At 38.3% G+C, this 19,079-nt stretch overlaps 1 protein-coding gene across 3 annotated transcripts in view; it reads right to left on the reverse strand.

Moving 5' to 3' along the window:
* The window catches only part of ARID4A (AT-rich interaction domain 4A), a 47,166-nt gene that overhangs the window by 21,815 nt on the left and 6,272 nt on the right, over positions 1-19,079 (reverse strand). For all 3 annotated transcript variants that reach the window (XM_059850563.1, XM_059850561.1, XM_059850562.1), the window contains 6 exons: positions 10,442-10,521; positions 10,244-10,338; positions 9,557-9,689; positions 8,085-8,164; positions 6,306-6,382; positions 4,706-4,872 (listed from right to left, as the gene is read on the reverse strand). In XM_059850563.1, the coding sequence (XP_059706546.1) occupies positions 4,706-4,872; positions 6,306-6,382; positions 8,085-8,164; positions 9,557-9,689; positions 10,244-10,338; positions 10,442-10,521 (632 nt within the window). The remainder of the gene's footprint in view (positions 1-4,705; positions 4,873-6,305; positions 6,383-8,084; positions 8,165-9,556; positions 9,690-10,243; positions 10,339-10,441; positions 10,522-19,079) is intronic.

The raw sequence follows: 19,079 nt of genomic DNA on the forward strand, positions 1-19,079 counted from the left end.
GAATCAGAATGGCTCCCAGGGAGACAGAGCCAAACCCAAATATTGCTTACACATCCCCTGTAAAACAGGGAGTATTTCAATATTTAAGTTTGAGAATCAAATGTGATGGATCACAGTGGATTCCACAGCTTCCCCTATCAGCACCATTACCTGTCTGGAATCCTTTGCTTCACTACTTTATGTTTAGATTAGATTCTTCTTCCCTGACAGAACAACTTCAAGACAAGCAAATACACTAGTAAATACAACCTGTTTTGAATAAAAATCAGGTAATGTTCAATATTCCAAAAGCTTTTGTTTCTGTGTGGAGATACTGGAGTTGAGATTTTCTCTTTCCTTTCAGCTGCAGTGCACAGACTGCCAAATGTACCCTCCAAACACAGTTGACTATCTTCCTCTGACATGTTGAAAAATGGGTAAGAAGCAAAAGCAATATTCAGGTTTTTATCTGGATTCAAATTAATGGAATGATTCTTTTAATTTTTATTCAATAAAGAATTTATTTTTATAATACTTCTGGATTTTTTCCACTTTTTATGAAATGTGCTATTAAAATCTTAATAGCTAATAGAAAATAATCCTGAGTTGCACCATATATCACCAAAATTCCAGCAATCTGAACATGCTGAGTAGCTCTGTGTAATGCAATCCCTGTTAGAGGCCATGACAAGCAATTTCCACATTGTCCTCCTTCCCAGTCAACTCTGGACCACACAAGTCACTCACCAGGGGTGAGGAGGAGGAGCACCAAACCAACCCCATGTTTGTTCCCCTTCCTTAGCTTAAAAAAGCCATGTAAAGCCTGGAAACCTGGTAGTACCAATTCTACCACCTCTTGAGATGGTACAAAAGGCAACACAGTTAGAAAGATAGTTTCTGTCAAAATAAAGTTGCAAATTTTTAAGCTAGCTACTGGAAAAATGGCAGGATCTAATGTCAACAGCTACAGCAGATCTCTCTGCTCCATTATCACTATAAAAGATCCTACTTCAGAAAAATAGGATCCTTTCCATTCCAGAACTAGACTTTTCTGACTGACTTTATCCTGTGATTATATATTAAGTAGGTCTGTGTCCATTTGATTATTTAATGATGGCCTATCACGGCTGGGCAGCAGCTGGACAGGCCCTGTCAGCAAAGCTGCTGTGCATACCAAAAGATGGGAATGGGGGGAAATAGAAAAGGTATTTTTAATAATCTTACTTCTACCTCTAATAATATAACCAATTATAGTTCTAAAACAAAAAGCCCACTGAGAATATTCTGGGAGAGGATGGACAGAAGCAATTTTTGACCTTGATTAATAAAAGAAAACACTGTATAAAATGTCAAATTTCAGTAATTTAACATCTGTATTCAAATACAGGCAAAAAAACCCTAATCACTCACTTGTCAAATCTCTCTGCAGCTAGTATTACTGCCTTTCTAGGGGAAAAAAACCCAGAAATTCCTTAAATTCCCTAAATGTTGTCTGTTGCAATATCTAGCACGGCCCACAATTAAAAAGATGTATTTTAACAGCTGAACCAGGAATTTGACTTAATGGGCCATCATGTCAGTTCTGCTCTGACATTATCTAAAAAGACTCATATCTACCCTCTGCTACACAGCTTCAGCATGAAGATGCTCACCTTACATTCCTACTTGTCACCTGGAAATAATGGATTCCACAGTTTCTCCTATCAGCACATCCACCTGTCTGGAATCCTCTGCTTCACAATTTTACATTAACATCCTTCTTTAGAAATAATCTCTATTTCCTTTACAGGAATGCATTTTTTTTTTTTTTTAAATCACCAAGCTTCCCCCTCCCCCTTCTTTGTTTGAAACACACAGCATTTTATGCAATGGGCATGAAAAATTATAATAAAAATGGATACTAGAAAACTAGTACAGCAATCCTTGATTTTCAGTGACTGATACTCTGAAATTTTAACCAATGTTAATACAGACAGAGCAATAGAGCCTGCAACAGCTCACACCTTGCAAAATGTGGCCTATTCAGTCTTTTTCACTGCAAACAGAGGGGAAAAAACCCAGAGGATTTTACATTTCTGCACACATTTATCTCAGATTTATCTCATCATACCATTATTCTTACACAGACATCTACTCCATTTTCCAAAACACTCATAACCGAGCATAAAATTCCCATCTAAAAATAGATTTTTATTGTCTTTTTTTAATTTTATTTTTACCTGGAAAGATCTCCCCTGGCTTCAAGCTCCACCAGACAGTTCCCAGATCAGAAACCCAAGTCAAACCCCCATCCCCAACCACCACGCTCACATCACAGATTCAAGCACACGATCCTTACCTAGCAGCTGCATTCTTTCAAACGTAAAATGGTTTTACTTCCTTTCTATCTAATCTGCCCACTGCCTGGACATATTTTCAGCCTGACTTCCAAATATTCGCTCGCGTTCGCTCTCTCTCCCCGCGCGGCGGCCGCGGTTAACCGGCATTACTTACATTCTCTTCCGCACGGGGGGAAAAAAATAAAAAAAATAAAAAAAAACAACTAATAAAACGAACTAGTAAGACTAAGAAGAACGCGAGGCATTAGATGAAAGGCAGAGGAAGGGCCAGCCCATCTCCGAGCCCCCGGCCAGCCCCGGCTCCCGCGGCCGCTCCCCGCGCCTGCGCCGCGCCCGCTCCCGGTTGCCCTGGGAACGCCGAGGCCGCCGCCAAGCGCCATCGGCCATTCCGTGTGGGAAGGGAAGGGAAGGGAAGGCGAGGGGAAAGGGAAGCGGCCTTTGACCTTCTGCCGACACACACAGGCCGCCCCGGGCCTTCGCGGGTCATGGTTTTGGGGTGTATTGTGAGAATGGCGCGGTGGGGAAACAAATAAATCCCGCAGTGCCTCCTCTCCCCGCCCCCCACCTCCGCCCATGCTTCTAAATCCAACATCCAGGTTACAAGCAGGGAGCAGAAATAGAAGAGAATTCTGTAACAGCACTTCTGATGGCATGAAGAAACTGGTTAACTTCATGGAAAAGGAGCCACTCGAAATATTCGAATGCAGAAAAACTGTTATTATGAGAATCATGGAATCACATTCCACAATCTGGGTTGGAAGGGACTTTAAAGATCATCCAGGTCTAACTCCCTGCATGGGGACACCTTCCACCAGATCAGGCTCCTCCAGGCCCTGTCCAACCTGGCCTGGAACAATTCCAGGGATGGAGCAGCCACAGCTTCTTTGGGCAGCCTGTGCCAGGGCCTCAGCACCCGCACAGCCAAGAATTTCTTCCTCATGTCTAACCTAAATCTCTCAGTCAGTTTAAAGCCATTCCCCCTTGTTCTATTACTCATCCAAAATCCCTCTCCAGCTCTCCTGGAGTCCCTTTATGCCCTGGAAGGGGCTCTCAGGTCTCTCCCAGAGCCTCCTCCAGGTGAACACCCCTGGCTCTCCAGCTGGAGCAGCTTCATGGCCTCCTCTGGAGCAGCCTCCACAGCTCCCTGTGTGCTGAGGACAAAGGGCTCCAGTGGGGTCTCACAGGAGCAGAGGAAAGGGGAGAATCCCCTCTGTCAGGCAGCCCAGGACACGCTCAGCTCTGAGCCACGAGCGCTCATTGCTGGCTCATATCCAGCCTTTCACCCCCAAGCCCTTCTCCACACGCTGCTCTCCATGAATTCCTCTCCCAGTCTGGACAAGCCACAGCACGTCAGACAAAAAGTCCATCCACCACATCATTCTACGATTGCCAACCTAACAGGCACAAGGTCTGTCCTCCACTGCTCCTAAGTAGCATTTATTGCCCTGTGAATCAGTTCATAGTTTCAGTCAACCTCCTGCTTTTGCTTGAAATTTTTGTCTTTTTTAAATCACACTACTGTTTTCTGAAACAAGTTACTTTTATAAAACCTACATACACATGAGCTCTACAGTATTTTATTAATAAGTTATAAAACAGTTTATTGTTTTTATAGGTTTTTTTAAAGGGTAAATTATTTAATTAGGAAATTTAAATTATTTTTATTTTTAGTTTAATAATTAGTTATTTGAAGTCCACAATGTGGACTTTTTTGTTTGATTATAAAATATTACTTAAATTTATGAAGAAGAAGGATTAGCTTTGGTTTTATATTTTTTTTGTTTTATATATATATTACTATGTTTTAAAACTTTAAATTCTAAGGTGTTTATTTTGTGATATTGCAAGTTTTTATTTAAATTATATACTGATAATTTTAGTGTTATTAATTATTTTTGGCAGCTTTCTCCATAGCTTCAGGTAAAATGTAGTGTTCTCTTGAGGTTTTGTGTTTTTTAGTATAGAAAGCTTAAAATTCTTAGTATCTAGAGTTCTAACACATACAAAGAAAAATAAAAAAGGAAATTACAGAAGAGAAATACAAAGATACTGCATTTAAGGTGGAATTAGGTTCAACCTAAGTTTTTAGGTCTTGCCTTTTCTTTTGACTCAAAACCTTTTACTCTTCTCTGCCTTGAATTTAGCTTCTGAGATTTGTCTCCGGTTTCCTCAACGGGTAACAGGAGACAACTTGCCACGGCTCACAAATCCCAACAGAGACAACTGTAGCAGCGAGAAAATGAGCAGGACTGAAAAGACACTGAAGTGAGCTGAGTCTGAGAATAGTATGTTGGAAAGTGCAGGATTTTCAGGCAAGCAAGTCCTTAAATTATCCCTGAAAAATGACTGAGGATTGTCTGAGAATGGCTGAAATTGAGCAGACTCACCGCTACTTCTTCTGTTTTCTCTTCTCTTTTTGGCTCCTCTTCATCAGTTTCTGCAGCAGCTCCATCCTCCTCATCACTGCTGGAGGACTCCAGGATCTCACTGATGTCCATTTTCCAGTTCCGAGGCACACCCTTGGTGCTGAGAAACGTGGTTGCCTCCTGTAGCCCTAGAGAGGAAAGGGCCCTGGCTTTACCTCATCTGCAGCATTCACAGCCACAAAGCATTTTTTATTTCCTTTTCACCTTCTTGTAAACCACAACACCAACTTAAATGCCAGGAATCCATCACAGATCAAGCATCATGGCTTACTTTGCTCTTTCCAAAATACCACGGTTTAGATTTTTAAAAAAAATTAAAAAAAAAGAGCACTGCCCAAAGAGATTTGACATTAATGTTTGGAACAGAAGGAAAACATGTTAGTGAGAAAAGGAGTGATGAGACAGGCACAAGTTACATTTGTAGAATGGAAATACCTCAAATTCTTTTCCTTTAAGAGGAGCTCCAAGGGTGGAAAACAACAAAGCAAAACAAACCCAGATAACCCCAAAATCTGCCCCTCAGTCACAATAAAAGACTTTAATAAAGGAGCCAGAAAAACACCCAAAAGAAGAACATACTGCAATGAACTGTTCAGTGTTACCAGAGAAGAAAAGGCACCAGTTTTTACACTGCTGACAGAAAAACCTCCAGACATTGGTCTCAACTCTCTTTTTTCTTTTTTTTTTTTTGAAACCATAAACCATTAGTACCTTTGGTTCCAAAATATTCCCTTGTAGCAAGGAATGTCACAACCCAATCATGTTCTGCACAGAAAAAAAAGTCCCTTTCTTCAATTTATCTCAAACCTGGCATCTGCTATTTTTTTTTGGCTGTTCTAAAGTTCTTGTACTGTGAAACAGCTATTAAGAACAAAGTAGAAGAGAAATCATGTAATATTAGACAAATCAATCAAAACCACCTCAACCTTTCATTTGAAGCATTTTAAATCTTGACTTGTTAAGCAGCTGCTGCACACCTTTACTCAAACCAGATACTGCTGTTGAGTGAGGATTTTCTTGTTGCTGGGTGGCATTTTTAATTATAATTTTTAATAAATACAATCAAAACATTTCTCCTTAACACATTTCATGTTTTGATGGATTCTGGTATCCATGTCATCTATCCATTCATCCAATTCCGTAATTATATTTTTAAATTAAACATTATTCACAGACTGTTGTTGTGAAGTTTACACCTTGCAGTCTGGGTATCTTTAAAGTAAACAGAGTGTTTTGAGCAACAGCACAAAATTTTAGCATTAGGAGAGGTAACTATATATTCCATTGCTCACTGACACTTCAAATAGACTACATGGAAAATATTCTATTCCTTTTCCACAAATTTGGACTGGATCAAAATAATGAAATAAAAATCAAATAAAGAAGATTTCTACTAGACAAAGCTATATCCAAAGGTTCTCTAACTTCTCCCTTTTAAAATTGTTTACAAAATATCCAAGAACAATTATCAGAAATCAACAGGTCATCATTTATCAGCAAATGTTAAAAGTACCTTTGCATGAATACTTATCTTAAACACCTAGAATTTATTCTAAATTACCTTTTTTAGGAGAGGACTCTGATTTTGGTAAGTTTTGAAGATCTAGTTCCTTAATGTCTTTTCTTGCTATTGAGTAACTGTAAAAGAATAAGATTTTGTGATTACATCACAGAATAGCAAGCATTTGACTTAGAAAAACAGCAATTTCTAAAATTTTCAAGTTATCATTCACTTGCAAGGTCCTTGCTAGCAACTAACTGCCTAAGGCACTTGTTATTGTATGGTCCAAATACAAGAGTAAGTTACCCAAGGTAAGTTTCCAATCTTTGAAATCCAGGCATTAAAGCATCATTAAGTAATTAAGAAAACTTTGTAAATGTCCTTTATTTTAATTGCTTAACCTGCACAAATTTGCAAAGGTTAAACATGCAGGCAAAAAAAAAAAATTTTCTGAACTGAAAATATGCACAAGAATCAACAGCTGCTCTCCAAAACAAGGATCTAGCTAAGAGGAAAGAAGCAAGTCCTCTATTTTCAAAATGCCTTTTTACTAGCACAGAACAACAGTGAAGCCAATTCACAGATTTGCATTGATAGACAGTTGATTTTAATTTTTAAATTACAAAAGTGTTCTCACAGCAAAACATATGGAGGTTGCTCTGTTCCAAAGTCATACTGGATATCCAGTCACTGAGTTACAAGAGAAATCCCAACCAAAATGCAGGGAGAGCCTTACAAGTGAGTTAGTCTAACACATTTTTTTTCCTTCTTTCATTATTTCAGAAAATCTGGAGTAAAACTTCACGAATCAGAGGCTGCCATTTTCTGAAATTAAAGCTATTAGGCTATGGGGAGAAAAAAAAAAATCAGAGCAGATCTAGATGTTCTACCAGCAACATTCAACCTTCAGCACAGCACCAGGCTTATCCAGAAGGCTGATGACATCTCCACATGAAGAGGCCAAAATGAATCAAGTCTTCAGGTACTTGAAATACATTTCAGTAATCAACTGAAATACCTACTCAAAATCATGGCTATCAACAATCAAAAACTGCTCACTTTGAAAGAAGGAGGGTGACAGGTGGCCTTTGGCAAGGAAGTTTTTAGTTACAATGTGTTACCACAGATGCAATGCAATAACAATGAAGAGAAATAAAGGGCAGCAGCCTTTAAAAAAACCCAAAAGCAGTCTTCATGCTCTTATCAATACATAATTCATTATGTAAGACACATCTCTTGTCTCTCTCTCCTCCTTCTCCCTTTTGGAGTGGAGGATGGACTAACAGGACTTTTCCTCCTTCTTGAAGGAATATGATTCCGATTTTGTAAACATTTTCATTAACAGTTCTATTTGAATTCTCTTTTCTATTAAAAAAAAAGTAGATTAAACCCTTACGAAGCATCTAAGCAGCTATGGACATCTGGGCACTGAAAGTAATGAAGCAGATACCCAAATTACTACAACTGACACCCATACAGAGGGTAATTTAAGGCAGTAAGGGAAATAATGAAAACCAAAATGTACTTTAAAGGATAGAAATTATGGAAGAAAAAAAAGTAAAAACATTCAGGTGTTTACACTTTAAGTTGTTGGTATTTTTACATGATGATGCCCCAGAAACTTTTTTGATTCAATGAATTCTTATTGTTACACACAATGGAAAGAAGGGTAAGGAAGCACAGAAGGAGTCAGCCGGAAAAAGACTGTGAATGCCAAATGTGTCCATCCAACATTACAGAAAACTGTACCCTCTCCTTTTGGAAGAAATAACATCTTAAGGAGCAGTATGTGCTGAGTTTCCCCCCACAGATATCTAACCAAAGTGAGCTACCACTTACAATTTGGAATCTGCAAAGGATCGAACCAAACACTGGTCCTTCTTCACGGTGACATCATCATTGCAGCTCGGTGACACAACCTGAGGAGGCAAATAAAACATTCCTTTATTAAAAAAACAAACTACACACCAAAAACAAACAAACAAAAAGCTGATCTTGAAAGGAAAGAAAGATAGACTGCAGGAAAACTGCTGTTTGCTGTTTCTTCTATTATATTTCCAGTATTGGGTAAACAAACCTAGTTCCATTTATACAACTAAGGCCAAAAACAACAAATTTCAAGAAGCAATTTACCCCAAGCTATTGACTTGTTCTGTACAAGCCAAAAAAGTAAAAAATTTCATTTGAAAACTAATCTGCTGAGGTCACATCACAGGATCCTGTTCATTCACTCTGCTTTTTTAGTTCTTGTTCACACAAAATTTTTTAAAAGCATCTATTTAAAATGTCACAAACCTACTTATTTTATACTAGCTTCTGATCTTTGGCATTTAAACTGAGACTTAAGTTGGTTTTTTGGTTTGTTTTGTTTATTGAGGTGTGGATAATATAAACCACTGTGAAATCCACCACATCCTTCCACAGAAGTATCATCTCTAGGTCTAAAGCAAGTGATAAAAATACATTTGCAGTATTTGTATTACCACAAACAGAACAAATTTATATTTTGCTCTAGAAAATATACAAGCAGGCAATGTTAAATGCAAATATATGACCGCCAAGTACTTAACCCACCGGGTCAGAACCATGTTAAATAAAAATCTGTCATTACTAAAGGGAGCTGCAACCAGAACATGTACACCACCACATTTTAAATTGAGGTACATACAGGGGGATAAGGCAGTGTCAACTGTTCACCCTACATTACACCATGTCTGAAAATAGCAAAAAGTTTTCTACAGAAAGCAACTTTTAATATGCACATGTAAACTTTTTGTGTGTATCAATAAGATGCAAAGTGTCTGCCTTTGCAATACAGGTCTACTTGAACTTCTATATTGATGATAAATGTATATTTATTATCAGCAGTGGCAATGAACAGCTGTATCATTTATTGACAGTCAAATAAAAATAAGCACCAACATCTGCTTCTGGAGTAACTGACCACTGGTAGAAATGCAAGCATCAAAGAAATCAGTATTTCACAAAACTGAAAGTCTAGGGAAAAAGACAATTACATTAAAAAAATTCAAATCCCACTACAATTAAAATTCATAAATCTAGATCCTCTTAAACTGCCTGGGAGGGCAAATCCTAACATACTTTATTTTTAGAAGAAAAGTATCATTACACACTGATCATTTTGTATGCAGTTCTAAAACACTTGAATGCCATGAAACTAACTTACACATAAATGTTAATCTCTGCTTTCCTACTCTCCAGAGCTACTGCAAAACACTTGTATTTTTAGCCAACATGGGAGTAGAGCTTAGCCTGACTACATTCACAGCTTTGCTGCAAAAGGAACTCACCAAAGCTGGGTACCAGTCTGCCTTCTCTGAATTACAAGTCACACTCACAACCTTGCCAAGTAATTCATCGTTGAGGCGCCTCTTATCTTCATCCTCTTCTTCACTACTTTCCTCTTCCTTTTCATCTTCAGTACTGAATTATCAAAATGTATAATATTTTTAAGTTTGTCTGAAGTTATTACTTGAAAACCAAAAAGAGCTTACAACAAGATTTTTCTTCCTATTTTGCAAGCTTCAAACAGTTATAATTTTAAGAGCTGAAATTGCTTGAAATACACTTAAATATTAAGTGCACTTACTCAGTAAGAGGAATTTTGTAGGAATTCTTTCTAAGTAGCAGTATTTTACAATAGCCTCATGTTAGAATTGGAGACATGACTCAGGTTTTGATTGTGCACAGACATGAAACAGAGAAAAATGCTCTTCACCCCAAAAGTTAAAAAGTACCTTTTTTTTTTTTACTGTGTTCAATATCAAAAAGGTTAAAAAATCCTACATTTCCTATTACATGGAAGTAGCATAAATATTCTTAAGCATACTACAGGCTAAAAATCCTTCAATTTCACAGTATTGCCAGCATATGACCATATGTGCACAAAATTCAGGTGACAGAGCATTTATTCAATGGGACTGCTTCGGTTTTAGCAAAGAACACTAATGGAAAAGCAGAACACTCCCAAAACTCACACAGGAAGAGAAGATCTTCTCCCTCTATTAGATTTCTTCCCAATAACTGGAGTTCCAAAGTGCTCTGGATTAGTTAGTGGCAGTTGATCAAGTGTCTGCATGGAAAAGGGGGAAATAACAATGGTTTGCAATATCTTGTTATAAAAAAAAAAATGAATTAACTATTTATTTTTAATTCCATGCCCACCACTATCTTACCTCACTTTCTGCAAAGTGCCTTTCTCCCTTCAAGCATAATGAAGTTCGCCTCAAGGTCCTTTCATCACCGTCATCAAAAACTAGGGTGAAGCCAAGAAAACACATCAGCACAAGCTGATCAGATCTCAATCCCAAGTCTACTGCTTATCTCACAATCAAGAACATTCTCTAAAACACCACTTTCAAGCCTAATTTACTCACTCTTTAGTCCACAAGCTAAAGGAAAGTCAGTATTCAGGATTCAGTCTTGGAATAGATGTTCACACAGATATTCAAGCCAGGACAAAGTAAGGCTTCGGGTACAGAAGTCTGAGTGTAATTTAGACATTCTTCTTATCAATACAACTACACATTTCAAACCACAGGCCTGGCTGCATACCAGTTACCATCATCTAGCATTCTCAGGTTTGTTTGGTTTTGTGGGAATTTTTTCCCACCCTATACATTTCTTCCTTACTTATTATCATTTAATAAATATGGAACCTTTTACTTCTCCTCTTGCTATGAGCAATCCCACAAAAAGATCAATGGAAAGAAAAACAAGTTTCTGCTACACTATCAATGCCATCTTACAAACAGATCAAGATACTGGAAACCTGCAATTCCAGGTCTTACACTTGGTAAAGAATATTTGGTGCACATCCTGTTGTGTTATATGTCAAGAACAGAAAGTTCCATCAACTTCCATCGGTACACAGCAGAAGAAAGCTAGAACACTATGAGGCTACTGCAAGCTTTGCCTGAGAAAGATCTATTCTTCAGTTTAGATAAAACCTCCTCAGGAAAGTTTCCTTCAAGAGAAGGAAAGCAAAGTTACCAATTCCCCCTAACTGCAAAGAGCAGAGCCCAGGTGGCTGCAGGCTGGAGTCCCAGCAAGCTACAAATTTATTTGTATGGGGCCAAAGTGCAGAACAGAACACTTCTCTATATTTAAACTACTAGAAACAGGCTTTGTGCACTAGTGAAAGAAAGTTTCAAGTGCTGTGCATAGCAGTATGGTAATTTTGGCATACTTATAAAATTAATTAAGCTGGATAAGATAAGCTTTAAGGTTCCTTCATATTCAGAGTAAATACTGCTGTGGTATGCTCCATATGTTCCACTACTGAATTATCTTAATGGCTTAGAACATTTGTACACACAAAACAATTAACTTTTCCCCCACCAAAAATCTCAAACTACTAAATTTTCAAGAATAACCATTTTAGGGGACAAATGGCTGGTGACTGGCAACAAATAACTTGATTGAAAAAAAGCAAACAGAACCTAATACTTGACAAAAAGACCAAACTGCTTCTTTTTAATTATTATCTCCAAAATTGGAAGCTCAATCTCTTTTTTTAAAGCTAGTCCAGTAGAGGGATAAAGCAAATAAAGCGTTCATAAAGCAGATGAAATATATCAGTTTTTTATCCTGAAAAGATTAAATGTTATAAATACTGAAGGTTAAGTAAAATACCTTCAGTAAAATACAGTTAACTCAAATTAAGACACATAAGGAAATTATGATAATCGAGAGTAACAATTTACACTGTGGACATGTACAAAGAACCTGCAACTGCAAGTGTAGCTGCAGATCATGGAGCAAAACATTCTTGCAGAACAACAAAGTGTAAAAGAACAGCATAAACAGCAAGATTTCCTTATCTACATAAGTGATCACTTTAATAAGTTTCAATAGAGAAAGGATAGCACCATTTGTTATACAAAAATATCAATTATTTGAGTTACTAAGGTGGAGCCAATAAGGAGTCTCTCTAATTAATCATGATGCTTGAAGTATTTCATAATTGTAGCTACTTCAAACTTGCTCCTCCTCTAGGGAAAACACTTGACTGTGCCTTACTGAAAGGGCAACCAGAACCTCACACTGATAAACTCAGCACCTTTAAAAATACAAGCATTTCCTAAACTAAATAGGCCTTGTGGTTTCCATCTCACTTTTCAGTAAAATCTGCTACACCAAAGTACTGCTCATATCCATGTCACCCTGTGAGTGACTCTTTAATGCCAGTCCTAGAGGATTTAAGGGAACGTCTGTCCAAGGCACAGTATCAAATATTAAGGATTCTGTAAATATAAGCAGTAAGGCAGATGGCACAGTTTTTGGCTATGAGATATTTTGAAGCTGTGGTAACAGTCGTGTCAGAAGAACTTAATACACTCTAAGCTGCAAATTCATTCCTCTTTTTAATCTCATCCAGAAGCAAGGCTGTTTAACTCTAGCTAAAATGCCTACAACTAACAACCAAACTAAAAACTTTTAATTTAAATGTTGAATAACTTGTATCAATTACTTCATTCTTTCAACAGGTTATTGCTACAACTCCAAATTCTTTAAAAGCAAAAATCCTAAGGGTTGTGTTTTATAAGGAAGATTTACTGGGCAGGGAGAGGGCAGGAAACAGGAACAGAAGACAAGGAGACATGTGCCCATCAACACAGACACAGAGTGAAGTCATCAAAGGATGTGTTTACAGTGTCACCATTCTCATCTCTAAAGAGGAAATTACTGTCCTGTCTTTCCAAAAAAACAAGGGTGAAAAAGCAGAAGCCCTTGAGGTCCTCCCATTGCCTCATCTCGCAGTGAGCAAGGGCTTGCTGGGGAAACGGGGTGCAGCAGCTGATTTCTGGGAAGGGAAGGATACAAACTAGCCAGGGAACTGCTCACTGCTGCTGAACAGCCAAGGGAGCATCCCCGGAAAGCAGGGAAGGAAAGCGACATTTCTGCCGGGCAGAGCCCTTTCCTCCAAACATGTTCCTTAATGAGGAACACTGACAGAAGGGGAAAAGAGATGAGTAAGCAGCACAACCTGGAGGAACAGTCTCTGCCATAATGCTTGGTCTAGGCCCAAGAACTGAGTCCAATATGTTCCATACAGAGCATATTGAAACAGTGACAATAAAATGGAAATTTTCAGAATTTTGCTGCATCTCGCTCGACCTTGTCTACGATAATAGGAAAGAAACAGAATTGGGTTTTTTCTGTTTGTGGAAATCTACACAACCCTAATCTAGGACAGAAAAATAAAAACAAACTTCCCAGTGGTGATCCATACAACACTTCACAAGAATTAAAAAAAAAAAAGTGTACTAAAAGTTCAGTACCTCAAATGCAACTTTAAACTCACTGTTGATGAGCTGGTATCTTCCATTTCCTGTCTACAGCAGACTTGTATACACCACCAGCAAAAATCCACTGACCCTGTCTTTATAATAAGGCTGTCTCAAGTTTTCATGTATTTAAATGTATAATATTAGCCAGTCAACTAATCAAAATCATTTTTAGGAACTGTGAAGAAGCTTGTCACAAAATACCACAGATCAGTTTGACTACATCTTGTTTAGAAATATATATAGCTATATTATAAACAGATTTAAGGAAAAAAAGAAAAAACCCAACAAGACAGAAAAAGGAGAAGAGAGCAGAACTCTAGAGAGAACATCCTCATGGCAGTTATGAGATGACTTCCACAGAGCCACCAGTGTCACCAGGACAAGGCAGTTCTGTGACACACAAGTGGTACAGGGAAAACAACCCTCAAAGCTGCATCTTGCAAACTTCAAATCCAACCAGCTGGGTTACTGCTACTGCCCAAACCAAGAGAGATTAGATTTTACACTGCAAGGAAACAATTTTGTCTCGTTTCCCAACCCATTGAGAAACTTTTAAGTCACCAAGACAATGAAATGAAAGTACATACCACAAATTAAAGCTGTTCCAGTGTCACTGTGCACACTGAATTATTCCCACTGGCTGCCTGGCAAAGCAGCAATTTATGAACTACAAGAGATGCTGTCTAGGAACATCTTAACTAATGTGTGCAGATTTTGCAGATCTTTGGGGCTCAGCTGTGGAAACAATATAGGAAGTACCAGGAGCTGTGCAGTGCTTGTTGAATGGCCTTGTAGACAAGGGCTGTACTACTGATTCATCACTGTAAAAGGACTTAAGAGCAAGTACTGCACTGTACTGTGCTACTGAGACACCACACAACTCAAATGTACTATTTTTAAATGATTTTAAGTGAGCCCAAATTCCTCTTACAAAAATATATTTGAAATATCCCAGAAAACAGGGAAGTTTGAGTGGCCTTTGAGGCTACTCATAGAAAACTATCACCTCACAGACAAAAGCCTGCTGCCTGAAAATGATTTTTTTGAAATGTTAATCTTACTATTGTTACCCATAAAGGGATTAGAGAAAAAACTCTACCTCCTTGCTTTCCCTATTGTTTGTACACAATTTTAAGATATTTTTAACACTCAGTTCACGTAGTAACAAAGGTGGTTTCAAAAGCAAAGGTTAGATCCAGTTGATTTGTAACAAGGTTCTACTGTTAAAATACTATTTTTCACCACAAAATCTTGCTTGTCTACACACCTGTTCCCTAAACATGTGTAAACACAACACACAGTGCTGTTCTTTTTTTCTAGATTCTCCAGAGAGCAACCAACAGAGCTACTGCAGCATTTTTATGTGCCACAGGTGCACCTAAACAACACATCCCATAGAAGGGCTCTGGACAAATATAGGGTTTTCTCAAAATCCACACAAGAGAATTTTAAAAAGAACAAACTTATGGTGGGTCATGGTGGTGGAGAACACCAGCCAAGTGGAGGCAAACACCTGTGGTTCTGGATTCCTGGATGACACATGCACAGCCCAGAGATGATGCTTGTGCCACGTGGACCTCAGCAGGATGCTGGGAACTGGTCAAACCAGCCCTGCAGACATGGCCAGGGCCTGGCACACAGCACAGGATGGTGCTGGTCAAGCTTTGAAGGACAAACCAACAGCTCTCTGGCATGGATGGACTCAGCTGGCTGTGGGGACACTGAGAGCTCCCAGCATCACTGGAGTAAGAGCTTACAGCTGTAGTGCACCCAGAACCAAGCCTATTCTTCTTCTTACCATAAATATCTCCACAAAGCATCAGAAGAAAACTTCTTTTAAAAATAAGAAAATGTGACTCTAAATAGATCCTGTTAGAAACCCTGCTCCTAAAGTCCTGGGACATCAATGTTGGTTCATCTGCTGATAAATATCCTCAGCATTGGAAACTGGGATTCTCAAAATCCATGGAACACCTTTAATTTCCATGGCCTCACCACCACAGTACAGTGAAGTGATGCAGCTGGAGCTGAGACCACACTTCATAGCCAGAACAAGCACCCAGGTCTCTAACCCTGCTCACACACACTCAACTCAGCATTTTCTGCAAACTGCCACCATGATTTCTTGAGAGGAAGAAGGCACCAACAGGGCTGTGGAGCTCACTGAGGTGCCTCAGAAGTGTCTGAAAGGCAAAAGTCTCAAAAAGTAAAGGATCACATTCCCTTTCACTCTAAGCAGTACATAAAATCCTAATAACTGACAGCAAGGTTTGCTAGAAACTGCAAAGACCTCTCACTGTTTCCCTCTCCTATTTCCTACTCATTTCACAGGAAACATTACTAGAAGTTAATAAATGTTTTTTTATTTCTTTCTTTAGAAACACTTTTCCATTAGTCTACCTAGCAAAACACAAGGCTCAATGTATTTGATCTGGTTTTGTTTGAACTTGTTTAAAGTTGTAGAAATTATGTTCCATAATAAAAAGAGAACTAACCACACACAGATGACTGCCCTGAGTTTTTTCAAAGGAGAGATGACATGGGGCAAACCAGGCCATTCTAACAGCAACTCCTGGATGCTTGCTCAAATGAAATCCTGTTTCTCACTTTCATATATATATATTACATCACTTCTAGTTCTGTGCAGAGGTGATACAAAAGTGTTTCCTCGAAGAACATCCACATAAGGATTTATGTTTTCTGAAATTCTGGTAAGGCTTGTAAGACTCCAGGCAGAGTGTGAGAGAAGGAAAATACAACAATGCACTTTGTAAGGTGTGGTCTGGGTTGTGGTTTCTTTGTTTGTCAGTCATTTCAGACATTATTTCAGTATTTACCTGAAGCATTTTACAAGTTAACAGAGAATCAGGTAGATGGTACACTCAGTAAACTGTAATCTGACAGACCATTTTAGTTCTATGCAATTATCACCTAACAATATATTCAGCACTTCAAAAGCATCAATGCAGCACTTTGTAATTTACAAATTAAAGAAGTTCAGTTTAGATAACTGCATTCTGAAGATATCATCAAATCATTGAATCACTTAGTAAAATCGCCAGGTCCAGCTGAACCATTTATTAACCAAAGAACTTAAACCCCTATTAGTGTCACATCACTTTGGATTTGAGGAGTGCCTTGTGCAGTGACATTTCCCAGACACTTTTAAACTTCCACTCCAAGAAGCTTTTGCCTCTTTACCTGCTTATACTGAAAAGCTGAATTTCAAAGGTAACTTCAGAAGTATTTCCAAATCACAGCTGAAAAGTTCAATAGGACTACATGGCTAGATTAACATCATTGTCATATAAAAGGAGGTCAAAAAGTAATTCTGTTGAAGCTACAATAAAAAGAAAGCCTTGTTTATTCTGGGTACATGAACACCATTAACAGATAGGAGATACTGTTGAAACACACAAACTGATCATCACTGTGGCTCCTGCATTACAGTGGTGGCAAAGGAGCCCATTATAGCAAGCTCAGCACTTCCACTGGTTCAATTTATTGACCAAAGCAAAGTTGTTTCAGGTGACTTTTCTCCTTTACATCTCTACATGAAACAGAGAAACTGATATGCAGAAGTGAACATCACCACCTCTCGCTAGGCACACAGGCAGTTTGTTTTGGCATTTTTTTACACATCTGTACTTAATACTCTGAAAATGTTTCCTGTGTATATTCCTGGTTTCACTATCCAGAGATCAGTTTGCTTTTAGATCACTGAGAAAGAGATGTTAGATAACAGAGAATAAATAGTAAGAGAAATGCTCAAACTACTGAAATACAAGCTTTCCCTTGTGCTTTCCATCACAAAATGTTCAGGGAGGCATCCTGTAAATCTGGAGTCTGGTTAATCCACTTCCTTCTCAGCTCTTCAGCTGTGACTGCATCATTCAGAGAGGCTGTGGAGCAGCACACCCACCAGCTACTAAAAAGCAACCAACTCAACTGTTTGCTTTACCAGCACAATAAATATACACCTCATGTCTATCCAAAACTTTTGGCAAAGACACAATGGAAGCAGCAGGCTGAAGATAAAGCTTATTTTTCACTTGTCAATATTCCTGTACTCAACCTAGAACGCTTTCCCAGTTTTAACTGCAGAAGAACCACGATGCAAAATTGATGATCTGCTTACTCTGGTCAATGTTCCCTGTGTTTTCAACACCAACAAGCAACCCTCCACACAGAACTAACAAAAATGTTCCTAAGATCTAAACCCAACAACTACAACTGTATTCTCATAGTTAAAGCACCATGTAACAGCTCTGCATGTTCATTTACCATAAAATTACTTAAATCCCCCCTGAGCTTCAAACTTTTACAAAATCCTAGCAGTCGTAACATATTTGCATATGGAAAAATATTTTATTTTCTCCATTCTGTCTGTCAAAAAGTATTATCCAGGGAAAATTTCAACAGCTAATTAATCCACTGGTTCAAATTTCTGAGGAACAGCACTTAAATGTGTGAAGTAAAAATCATGGCATGCATGATTTCTCTCTTACATAACTGGGAAGAGTTCAACAAGTTGTTAAATATAAACAACAATCCATTAATACAGGGCAGAGCATTTATTCACTGCTCAAATTTCCTGCTCATCAAGTAAAGATTTTTTGGCAGAAATGCACTGCTCAAAAGAAAAGAGGGGAAAAAAAAAGAAAGCAAAAAAGAAAAAAAGAAGAAAACACAGACAAAACTCATGCCCCAAACAAGGGATTTAAAGTTCACATGTCAAATGTAAGAAGACAAATGTCTTCTGGCCCAAATTCAAACAGAATTAGCTGAAAGTGCTACTTCAATTTGAAATCAGTTGGGAGTTCTACAATTAAAATGTTAACTCACAAACCATGAAATTGTGCAGGACTGTGTTTCTTATCACTTCTGGAACAGAATGGTGAACCTCTGAAAATCTATAAAGGGAAGTTAAAGGTCCGGGGTTGTACCTCGAGTATGTCACATCACGGTACTAAACTAAGCAGATTTTAAATCTTAGGCACTCCAAAATAATCCTGCCTTTCCTCCCTGACCTGACATCCACTACAATTTTACAGCAATGTTATAATCCTGAAGGAAAAGGCAAAGAACAGTGAGCTTTGTCAACCAGCTTAGAGTTAAAGCACTCACTAATAATAATAATCATAAAGCAATAAATCCTTCCAAATTATCTGCAGAGCTTTATCCTGATCCCACCAAAGACAACAGAACCTCACCTACTGCAAAGGAAATTCTGAATTACTGAAAACAGCTTATTTAAATCTTAAAAAGGGGTTAATGAACCAAAATGATTAAGAGTTCATGGGACAGAGGACTCCTCAAGAGAGGATGGAAGAATATGAAGTAAAGCTGAATAGATTTGGTACCCAAGGCAGCTAATGAGAAACACAGAGTTTAAATTTACAAGTCCTAATCTCCAAAGAAATGCCCATGAGTAGCATGTACAGGACAATTAACAGGAGCATGTTCCTTCTAGGCAACCAGGAGGGAATAGAAGGCTCCACTGCTGTAAGAAAGTTGTGCA

Source organism: Haemorhous mexicanus, chromosome 6, assembly GCF_027477595.1.
Source record: "Haemorhous mexicanus isolate bHaeMex1 chromosome 6, bHaeMex1.pri, whole genome shotgun sequence".
Lineage (NCBI taxonomy): Eukaryota > Metazoa > Chordata > Aves > Passeriformes > Fringillidae > Haemorhous > Haemorhous mexicanus.